The sequence below is a fragment of the Diabrotica undecimpunctata genome, chromosome 4 (assembly GCF_040954645.1).
Source record: "Diabrotica undecimpunctata isolate CICGRU chromosome 4, icDiaUnde3, whole genome shotgun sequence".
Taxonomy (NCBI): Eukaryota; Metazoa; Arthropoda; class Insecta; order Coleoptera; family Chrysomelidae; genus Diabrotica; species Diabrotica undecimpunctata.
In genome coordinates this window covers 37,187,885-37,200,221 of record NC_092806.1, presented here as the reverse complement: position 1 = coordinate 37,200,221, position 12,337 = coordinate 37,187,885, and the positions used below count along the sequence as shown (strand labels likewise).

The following is a 12,337-nucleotide window of genomic DNA, read 5'->3' as shown; positions in this document are numbered from 1 at the left end:
TTAATATTAAGGAGCGCATCGATTTTTTAATATTATTTTATTACACAGGTTTCTAATAAAAACATTTACTTGTAACTAATGTATAGTTCTTATGTCTACAGTGCTAGTCAAAAGTCCGTTTCCTCCCTCGTATCTTTTGAACGGTTATTGATATAATAGTGAAATTTGGAGGAAGGTAATAAACAGACGTAGGCTTCTCAACTAGTCAACAGGTGACGTAATAGGGACTAATGACGTTACAGCGCCACAGATAATTTTAAATGAAATCTTATGGGAAGTAATATCTCGTTTGAAAGGTATTGAAAATACCTATTCAGTCATAATAATTTTGTTCGAGTGTAAGCTTATTTTAATGAATAAATTAAATAGATAATACTAAAATTGTAGCTTCTCATTCAATTAGTAAATATTTAACAACCAGTTCTTAGAGTAAGTATTCTAAACGTGCTTTATCTACTTCCTATGAGTAATGAATCCTATTTCTAAGCACTTGCCGTTCAAATGTGTCGGGGAAAATTGCTCTACATTCTTCAACAATTCGTTGTTTCAAAATGTCAATATTGTCGGGTGCTGTAGCGTAAACTTTAGATTTTAAGTATTCCCACATAAAAAAATCTCATAGTGTGAGATCAGGTGACCGAGCTGGCCATTCTATTATTCCTCGTCGACCAATCTATCTACCACGATATTCCTTATCTAGGTAACGTCTTACTGCACCATAATTTTGTACAGGAAAACCATCTTGTTGAAACGTTATTTCCAAGTTGCCGAAATCATCTGAATTATTCTCCAGAATTTTTAGTATTAACGGTTTAATTGCAATTTGTAACATCTCGAGATATACGTCAACGGTTAAGTTAGTATTAAGAAAAACATGTCCAACTGTGTGGTTTCCCAAAATACCTGCCCAAACAATAATTTTTTTCAAAATTAAGTATGTGTTTCACGAAAGACGTAAGGATATGTGTAACTCCAATACCTCACATTGTGTGTGTTAACATTTCCATTAAGTGAAATAGTAATTTACGTAACAAATTCCGAAAGTCATATTTTACGAGACGAGTAGGAAGTTTCCACGGCGATCCGTAGACGAGTCCTGGAAGCCTGCGTGTCTCGTAAAATTACTTTTGTATCGTGTTATGTACAATATTATTTCTGTAGCCGTTTTATATGTTAAAAAGAATATATGGATAAACTTTACTTAAGGCGGATTGACTTTGACCAAGTGGACTTATACAAGTGTAACTGTACCAAGTAAATTGCCATGGTTAAATGACTTGGATGTCAAATAACCATTGTAAAGATAGCAGAAGTAATTGTGGAAGATGTTGTAGTAGTTGCTGATATGTTGATACATGAGTTTGGAATCCAGAGAAAAGAAATAAAAAAGAAAAATGCCACACTTCTAGATTCCTTATTTTTAAGAAAAATGCCACACTTCTAGACTGCTTATTTTTATATTCCTTCAGCCGTACATTCCATAATGCTTCCTCAGCTTCGTATAACTCCCTGAATATAACACTCACCCTTTCAGACCATTTTCTTTTTGTGTTTAGTTCTTGTTTTCGATTTTTCGACACCAACGTCATTTTAATTTTACAATACCACCCTACTTGGATCCAAGGAAGTTGGTCTGCGTTCTACTTAACTTGGATAGAATCTGTAGATACAAGTGTACTAGGATGAAAAGGTGACACGAGCAAAGTAGCTTCCAAGTGTATCGCACGCAACGTCCAAGCAGACTTTAACCAAGTACACTTGGATGTGTCCACCCGCTTTTATGAACTTTTATTAAACACTTTTAAGTTATCCTCGTGAAATTAGCATTAGAAAAATCTCCTTATGAATATTAATAGCATAATTATAACAATTGTTTACATTGATATTGTTAGGAATATTAACAGAAGTGGCAGTATTGAAACTATTCAGTAGTACTTTTACTATTTTTTGAGATATTAACTTGGTTGCGGCCATTTTCAATATGTATATTTATGTTAAATTTATTTTTTAAAGAATTTTCTACGTATCCCTTTGCTACATTAGTTGATTTTACCCTCCGTATCGTTTCAAGTTGGATATAGTACCACCACTATCAGCTAATAAACTGGCTGAGCTCCTTCGTACATAGTGCTCGGTGTATTTTTTTGGATGCGGTAATTTAAGAAATTTAGCAAAAGTGCAGGCGATTTTTTCAAAAGTGTGAATACCAATAGGTAGTATAGTCATCATCATCATTGGCTTTTACAACTCTTCGTGAGTTTTTGCCGCATTTACTATTGCCTTCCATTGATTCCGATCCTGTGCTATTATTTCCCATGGCCTTACTTCCATCTTTTCCAGGTCTTCCCTGACTGCGTCTTTCCACCTTTTTCTAGGCCTTCCTGTCGATCTTCTACCATCTGGTCTTTCCCAAAACACATTGCTAATCAGTCTGTCGTCATCACTCCGTACCACGTGGCCTGCCCATCTTAATCTATTGGCTTTTATGTATCTTACGATGTTTCCTTTCCCGAATAGAGTCTCTATTTCATTGTTGTATCTGTTCCTCCATTCATTTGTCACGCTGTCCCTGCAAGGACCATATATAATTCGCAGGATTTTGCGTTCCCATACTAATAGCTTATTGATTTCTTTCTTTCTCAATGTCCATGTTTCACTTCCATATGTCACTGCTGGTCGTATTATGGTTTTGTACATTTGGATTTTGGCACGCCTTGAGAGAAGCTTTGACCTCATTAGATGTTGAATGGCAAAGAATGATTTATTCCCCGATAGTATTCGTATTTGTTGTATAGTATACCTTTCATTTTTGTAATATACAAATAATCTATGATGCGTTGTGTTTACTTGACGTAATGACAAATATTTTCTGTATAAAGAAATGTTATTTTCTCCAATAACCACAAAGGTTCTTTCCATGGTCGTTTTAGAATTAGGAATTTTAATCAGTAACATGGTTATCTTATCTTCTATATCATCTAAACTCATTTTGCAAAGCTCCTCAAGATGACAAGCGCCTGCCAAACCAATTATTAATTGAACCTAAAATTTACAAATAAAATGATAATAAAAAAAAGAGAAATTAGATTTAATTATATAACCTTTATCATTTAGTAGATCTTATCTTTAGCTTCTGATAAAAATTTATTTATTTCTTCTTTATTCAATACTTTTGATTTTTTTGGTTTGTAGCCAATGGATTTTCTTTTAAGGAAAGTAATAACTTTTGGATAGCGGCTTATATCTATATTATTTTTAATGTTAAGTGTCGACTTAAGCATCGAGTAACTGCTCCAAAGGCTTGATGGCTTCAAGATATTAGATTTTTCCATTAGTTATGCAATAATGACTTCTTCATTTATAGTATGTACATTTTTAACATTGCTCCATTTTTGAAATAAATCGTAGACCAATTCATACCTCTTTCTTGAGTTTACCGGCAACAATTTATAAATAGCGGCTTTAGCAGTTTCCCTAATCTTATCTGGAATCATTTCGACTTCACTTTCACTGCTAATTTCCATTTCTTGGAATTGAAAAACGAAATACTGAGCGAAAACACACGAATCTTAAATGACATTCGCTGTCATAATAAACTAAAAGTTGATGTTATTGTCAAAGCCGTTACCTAGCTATCCAAAATCGTCCCGAAAGTGAAAAAATTAGTCTCGAAAGTAGCTACTTTCTGTACGAGTTGTGTAAAATCATACTTTCGATTTTAATTATTCATATACCGAAAGTTTTATTTTTGGGACGGCTGCAGAAAAAAGTACTTTAGTCACTAAAACAAATTATTTTTATGTAATCGGGCTGTTGGTTAATTTTATTGGACATATTTTCACAGAATTCTAGTCTTCGGTCAAGGTCATCATCTAAAAGTTGCACAATTTTTAATTTCTATATATTAAATTTGTTTTCAGCCAACACTCGGTGTACTGTCGTTTGACTGATTCTATAGATAGATGCAACTTGGCCTGTAGAAGAAGTAGGGTTCATTATCATTTCTAAATTTATGTCAATTTTTTTGTCATCACTAATTGTTGGTCGACCAGATCGTTTGACATCTTAAACACTACCTATTTATTTAAACTCCCGAAGAAGATTCCTCAAATAAGCTCTCGATGTAGGGCAATCGGGGTACCTCTCACTAAAAAGACGTTCTGCTACATGGAAATTATTTCCACATTCACCAATTATCAACACAGCTGCTACTTTGTCGGCTACAGTACGTACCATTTTGCCTTTGTAAAAATTTAAATGTCTCGTTAAACAATAATTAAACTAAATATTAACTAAGAACAACCAACTAAAATCAACTTGACCAAACTTAAATTGGCTAAACTTAAATTGACTAAACTTAAATTGACTAAACTAAGCATAAACAGAAACTAAATATTGAGCTGTAAATGCTTTTGCAAACTAAAAACAACTAGATAATTGACAAACGTCAATTTTTTTGACAAATAATCAAAGGCGGACGTTAGAATTTTTAATAATTAAATGCCAACCTAGAATTTTAGTATTTATTTAATTTATTCGTCAAAATGATTTTAAATCCAAACAAAATTAAAATTAAAAAATGAAAAATTAAAATTAAAAATTCTAGTATGATTGAATAGGTATATTGAAACAACTGTATTTTCGCAATTAAATAATAAATATTCTAACGTGCGCCTCTAGTTCTAAAAACGTCAACTTTTTGACAAGTAATCAGAGGTGGAGGTGTTAATAATTATTAATTAAATGCGAAACTACAATTTTAGTATTTATTTATTTATGTCATCATAATGAGCTTAAACTCAAATAAAATTAGTATGGTTGAATAGGTATTTTCAATACATGTCAAACGAGGTATCACTTGCGATAAGGTCCTATTTAAAATCATCTGTCACTGTGGCGCTGTAACGTCATCTGTCACTATTACGTCACTTGTTATTACTAGATAAGAAGCCTACATATGTTTATTACTTTCCTTAAAATTTCACTATTTTAACCGTTCAAAAAATACGAGTGGGGGAACGGACTTTTGACTAGCACTGTATATTTTTGTACGCTAAATACATTATTAAGGTAGTTAAAAATTTCTTTTTGTATGATTTTTTTATGATGTGATTTCTGACGTGTACATTCACTTACAGGTATAGGAATTAATACGTTCTGACAATAAAATTAGGCTATTTTACATGAACTTTAGTTTAAAGAGGACATATTGTTTCCGAGACAGAAGATCATCGGCCAAAATGCAAGTAATTCATTATACATTTTTGCAACGACCTCTCTAACTCCTCTCAACCCCTTGAGGTTGAGGATGGTTGGAGGGGTAAATAACCTTTTTATTGGCTTGACTGAACACTAACAAACGCTTAGAGGTAGTTTATGTGAATAAATTAAAGTGGAGCTTTAACAATTCACTAATGAAGACCGTAATGTATGGTAAAGAACCGCACCCTTCACGAGGTAACACTGTTATGACAAAATATTGCGGATCTAGATTGAAAGGGCGATAAACCATTCCTGGAACTGGTAAGCAGTAGTTTTAGTACCAGGTTGGAGCATATAATAAACGATCTTGAACCGGCTCAGCAATGGATAATATGAGACAGAATTAAAGCAGATTTACTGGCTCCTATACTGTAACTCATCAACTCGTTTGACGATTAAATGCCTAAAATCTTTTATTCTTACTTTATACAGATGATTTTTTAAATGGATATGGATAAGTTCCAGGTAATTACAGCTTGAAGTTCGAAATCTCACACTAAAAATTCAGTAAAGTCCAAGAATTCTGGTGGGCCAAAAACTTATCCATATCCAAATCCATATCCGGGATTATGCAATGTTCGTTTTCGTTTATTATTCTAATATCCACTACGATCCGATATGTACTGAACAGCGAAGCGATGTCGTAGTTACTAAGTGAAACCGAGATGTCAACCGAATTCCAAGTTCTAGGAATTTTTGTTGTCTTGTTCTTTTGAAGGGAATGTGAATCGTGAACTTCCTGATAATTAATCCGGTAAAATAATAAAATTGGTTTCCATATTGCATAATGATCTCTGTTGACCCGACTGACCCGTTACACGGTTATCTTAAGTGTGCGGGAATCCGTGAACCGAATCTCAAAGATGACTCTGAATTCCCATATCTAAATGACAGCCGCGCCACTTGACACTTATGTCAGTTTTGTGAAAGTTTGGTCATTTGAGAGTTGTCGTTGCATAACTTAATTGTTGTTTATTTAGAATATGAAATGGGTTAGAAGAAATATGATTCGCGATGAACGTGTTTAAGTGGTAACTTAATATAATGAGGGATTAAGCAGTCGTGCTATTGGTTTGAGATTGGGATTTGCGCATATAACCATTTCTTATGTTTTTAGACGCTTCTTCTTCTTTCATTACCATGCTCAAATTAGACGTGGCTAGCTTTAATGACTATTTGCCGATATTTTCCTCGATCTTGCATGGCCTGTCACAATTTATCTGTTCATAAGCCAGTACATTGACCAAGGGTTTCAAAGTCATGAATATTTATTCCTACTAAATCCTCTTTTGCCTTCGATCGTTCTATTGGTTATTACCTGCAGTATCCAGTATACCACAGCACCTAGTACCACGACACGGTAGATCTCAAGTAACTACAGCAATCCAAGATTTATACATCTTACTTCGTGCTTTAAGAGAACGTTTCAACAGATCTAGGAGTATTTTAATGCAGCTTGCAGAAGTTTACTTTATTCAGTCTAGTTTTAGCACTATCAGAAGACGTTCTTTGGGTGGAAGTCTTCTTATTCGAGTTTCAGCTCGAAGACCTGCGTTAAACGCTGGTGAACTGGCACATTTAGGCCTGGAAAAACGTACTTTTTATGGACGACTCTACGTGTTGCCTTTACAGCTTTGATCGATGCTTAAAAGTTATTCCTCGACCAGGTGAGCGGTATGCACAGTTCTACATCAGAGATACAAGATTGTTTAATGGAGATGTTTTGGAGTGTAATTTTCTTTATTTAAACAGATTTATTGCCTTTATGTGGAGGCTCTTTAAACAGCGAAAGCCACAAATACATTACAGAAATTTTATCTAAACGCGTTGTTCCTTTCGTATCTTATATAGGAAATAATTGTATCTTAATGCATGGTAATGTCAGAGTTCACGTGTCGCGTTTTGCTACTGAATACTTACGAAAGGAAAATATTCAGAAATTGAATTGATCCCCTAACAGTCCCGACATGAATCCTATTGAACACTTATATGATATTTTCGGTAGCCAATTAAGACTTTTCAGACTCCAGTCGCTTTCTGCTTCCCTACAAGATATAGAAACTGTGGCTATTGTATTGTTTCAGTTAAAATACATGTTAAAAAATAAAATTATCTATTTTCTTTGCTTTTAAAAAAGATATCAGAAAAATTAAAAAAAAAAGAAAATATTGGCAAAATATGAGACGACAACATGATTTTAATTTATGTCCAGCCTAGTAGCTTGTCCTTTCGACAAAGTGTCTCATACTTAACATAAGAAGAAAAACATTTTTTTCTCCCATCCATTATATGCCCAAAAGAGAAGTTTGAGTAAACCTTTGTCCAAAATTTTAGAAGAAATGTAAAAGATGAATCTTGCTGAAGATGAAAAATGTTGAAAAGTATATAACACAAAAAATATCAGCAGAATCCGTTAAACTGTTTACGAAAAAATCAACTATAAAATTAAACATAATTTTTGAGTAATGGAAAACATTTGCGTTTAATAAGGGCTGGTTGTTCGAACGCTAATCAAAACTTGATTGTAATCAAATATTTAATTACAAGCGAATACGTCATAGCAGCTACCAAAATTATTAAAAATTGATTATTATTATTATTGATTTGTAAATAAAAACATGAAATTAATATCAGAAAGGGTTTAATTATGGTTTAATAATATTTTTATAAATAATATTATAAATAATAATATAATAAAATGAATCAGTCAACATAACCTCAAAATGTGACGTATTTGATTTTAGTTAAATATTTAATTACAATCAAGTTTTGATTAGCGTTCGAACAACCGGCCCTAAGTGTAGTAACTTCCAACAATCTTAAAAAAAAAATTACTAAATTAGTAGACCGTTTGTAGTAGCTCCAATGAATAAACCATACGTTGAGAATTAAAACTCTAATTGCTGTCTTATTCGTAAGAGGATTTGTATGAGTTTTAAGTAATTTTCTTTCTATTTAATAAATAATGCATCAGTTACTGACAAGTTTATCAATATTATTTAATTTTCAGGTAAAGTATAATTGGTAGAAAACCAAACATAAAATGTCTGCATAACACTTTCAATGAATATATAAGTTATAATTAATTTCTGCCTGCCGTATTTTTTTTTCTACAAAAATAATGAACCAACCAGTGTTCACAGTATAAAAGTCGTCAAAATTAATGTACTTTACTGTTATACTTACGAGCTAATGACGGTCTGAAATGAATTGCCCTCTGGTAACTCAAAATGGCCTCATCTAACTTGTTTTTGCCTTGGAGCAGAATTCCCCTGAAACAAAATTTTTTGTTAGGTTATGTTGTCAGAATTCTACGAATGGGTCCGATGACAAAAGTTACATTTTCATAATTGCTGGGTTAAAGAGAGATAAACTAAGAGGTTGGGGTTTTTATAGATACACTGGGATGTCATTTTTATTTATGGTTAAAACATTCCAAAAGAGAATAAAGTTAATGTTATTAATTACTGTGAAAATTAGGTTATATTTATAGCACATCTAGAATATACGTGACATTAAAAAAAAAATAATGAGCACTTAGCTATTTTATTTGATTAAAATATAAAATATCAAAAAATAATAATCATATTTGCTAATACATAGCTCAATTAAACTATAGAAAAGTGCAGTATTCTATCGGGAATACTCACAAATTATGTGGTAAGTATACTTTACTATATTCAAATTAGATGCTTTTAGGACAGCTAACTTAAAAAAGAAAACAGATATTTTCGAACGGACGGATATGCTCAAGTTAAACTTGATTTCATGTAATCGAGTGACAATAAAGTCGTCCCAGGAATGCAACTCAGCAACATTGGCAATATAATTTTAAAGTCGTCTACTGTACAATGTATAATATATGTCTGAATTGTGAATATAAATGAGTCAGATAAAAAAAAACACAACTTGTTTACGATGGCGTAGTTACGTTTTTATATAGTTATTTTGATAACTATTCCCTAGGACGGGAGAGATTTTTGTTTTGAATCAGAGCAGTGGCTATACCGTTCTGAGGAGACCTAAAGGGGTCGAAATACGTATAAGCGGCTGTCGCTGCCCTGTATCAAAACAAAAATCTAATACCGTCATTATGTTTTATTACTTACTTCGTTTGGAGTACCAGAAACTGAATTCACTACGAATTTTGACCAGGATGAACGGCATGTGGAATGCAATTTTAGATTCCCTTGCCGAGTAATTTATCCAGCTGTTTGTTTCGCAAGTTTTAGTGCACACACAGTGGTAGAAATTTGAATTCGGTTTCGCTAGGTAGAAATCGTTTGATTTCTCTTTTTGTTTACAATTTGTTTAATTTATTAATGTTTGTATTTTGAGAACGATTTACGACGTGGAAATGAAAACGTCAATAAACTTATTTTAAGCTTTAATTGTGGCTCATTCCCATTAATATAGTAATTACTTTAATATGTCTCAAGAAATTAGATGCAGAACAATAAAAATTTAAAAATACAGGAAACATGTAGCTTCGCGCTGGTCCACACTACCATCTACTGTACAACTTCTTTTGTTTTATTTAATATCCCAATATATTCATAATCTGTAATGTTATTGAAATATTGAAATAAGTCAACTGTCTGTATAATACCTATTTGACAATATTAAAAAAAATGTCTTACATAAAATTGCCTATTGACACTTTCCAGTGGATTCTTGGCTCCAAGCGCCACATGTGTCTTAAAGTTTAGGTGACCTTCTGTTTTTATTCTATTGGGCTTTTGCAACTAATTTAAAGCAGGTCGGCTTGGGTCGTTCGTTTGAGCCTTCGTCCGATTGGTTGTGTCATTAAGTTTTAAGCTATATTATTAGGGTAGTCTGTTAGTCTCTGTTCATATCGTTGGCAGAGTTTAGAACGTATCATGGAGCATTAGTTATCAATCAGATTACTTTCGATTGGAATCTTTCAAGAACGTCGATTCTGTATCTAGCTGATGTTCCCTATAGTTAAATTCCATAACTCCAAATGGATTTTGGAATAATTTAATATGTCAAATTTGTTGTCGATGGACAGTTTTGACTTGCAGCCTATTAACCACTATAGTTTTATGAGTTTATGGCCCAGCTGTTTTCGCTTGCTACAGATGTGTTTTCTCCATGCCAGCTTGGGATCCTAATACATTCCCAAGTATTTTTTGTCGTCTTTCTGCAGCAGAGGTTGACAATTTAACTATATAGGAGGACAGTTTCCCTTACGGTTTGTAAAAGCCTACTTATTACTTCTATTTTAATGAGTTTCTTGCTTTTTCTATTCGACTTAAATTAAAAAAAAGTTGCTTTACACGGAATTACTATGTTCCTGCTATCATCTAATGTAATTTCTTGCATGTATACATATATGTATACATAAATTATGCCGATATTGATAATTGTACTTAAAACAAAAGAAAAGTATAACATATAGAAAAAACAACAAATTTAAAATATAACAAGATTAACCTTTACAAAAGTTTCAAAAACCAAATAATCAGTTCGCCCAACCTAGAACTTTTATCGACAGTAAAATTTCGTATCATTTAAGATGTGATTTTTTACGTAGATATTAAATCTGTTCATACAATCTTGCTGTAAATTATATGGTTTATGTTTTTATTATAATATGAATTTTTTTAATTTAACATTTTTCAACGATAAAAACCAGAAAGTCTTCTTCGCACACCGCAGCTTGATGGGGGATAGGTAATAATAGACAATGTTTAGCTCTAATATGTGTTACAATTTCTTGGAACCAGAATTAAAAACTTTCAGTTTCGTAATTTTTCTCCATAAAAATTTAAATGTTTAAGCTGAATCGGCAATCAGTTTTTTTTCTCTCTCCCTCTCTCTCCTTTGGCCTCCTCCAAACTGTGACTCCAACCTTGTAGGTCCCGTCAATATTTCTTCAAGTTCTCACGTCTAGCAAATTTTGCTCGTCCACTGCCACTTCATCCTCACATCTTTTCCGTGCCCTTTGTTTTGGTCTTGCGCCCTCATTTTACTATCTAGGTCTGTTTTTGGTAATCTTACAGTCTCGATTTTCACTACATGACCAACCCATATTCTCTGAACTTTAACGAATTCTGAGATAGATGCCTCTTTGAACAGTTGATAGAGTTAATGGTTGTACCTGGATCTCCATACTCCGTTTTCGTTAATAGGTCTAAATATCTTCCTTAGGACTTTTCGTTCGAAGACTTCTAGCTCTGGTTTTGTGTTTTCTGTCATCACTCATATCTCATGGTGTGATAATAGTTTTATAGACTCTGATTTTTGATCTCCAGTGTGTGTTTTTGGAGCGGAACACATGGGCGAGTGAAAACTAAGCTTTGATTTCCTTTACTCTTCTTTTTGAATTGCTGGTTGTTCTATTCCATTCGTATTTAATGTAACTCCCAGATATGTGAATGTTTTTAGTTTCAATATCGTTCTTTTATTCAACTCTGCGTCTGTTTCTTCTAGCCCTAAACAGTGTTAGTTTTTTGTCTTTCGAATATTTATTTCTAGTCCGGTCTCTTCTACCCCTGTTTTTAATTGTGAATATATTTCTGTCGCCTCTTCTATTGTGTAAGACATGATGCTAATGTCATCGGCATAGGTGGCAATCTGTATTGATTTATTTGTTAGGAGATTACCTCTTCCCATATTCAGCTGTCTTATTACATACTCAAGAGTCAGGTTGAATCTCTTTGTTTTAGGTCTTTGACTATTGAAAAGTTCTCATTGAGCTCATTTTGTACTCCGAGAGTTGCCGTTGACGAGTTCATTTTTGCTTTTATTAGTTGTGTTTATTTTTGGGGATGTTAAAGATATGCAATATTTGATATATCTTTTGTCTGTTAATTGAGTCGTAGGCCTGTTTTAAATGTATGAATAAATTATGGACGTCAATGTCATATTTACACAATTTGCTTAGATTTTTTTTCTAACTGGTTCAATTTCTTTTTACTAATCCCAGACGGTCGGACCAGACCAAACAAACAATTTTTTAAAACATTTATTTCGATATAAAGTTAAAGAATACTTAAGACAATAAAATCATTAGAGAAATATAAAACAGATAGCTTGAGTTTTTCGAAAT

General features: G+C 32.8%; 1 protein-coding gene across 2 annotated transcripts in view; it reads right to left on the bottom strand.

Annotated features, from left to right (window-relative positions):
• Positions 1 to 12,337, bottom strand: part of Tmtc2 (Transmembrane O-mannosyltransferase targeting cadherins 2) — a 1,074,543-nt gene that overhangs the window by 391,610 nt on the left and 670,596 nt on the right. For both annotated transcript variants that reach the window (XM_072529360.1, XM_072529361.1), the window contains exon 5: positions 8,449 to 8,534. In XM_072529360.1, the coding sequence (XP_072385461.1) occupies positions 8,449 to 8,534 (86 nt within the window). The remainder of the gene's footprint in view (positions 1 to 8,448; positions 8,535 to 12,337) is intronic.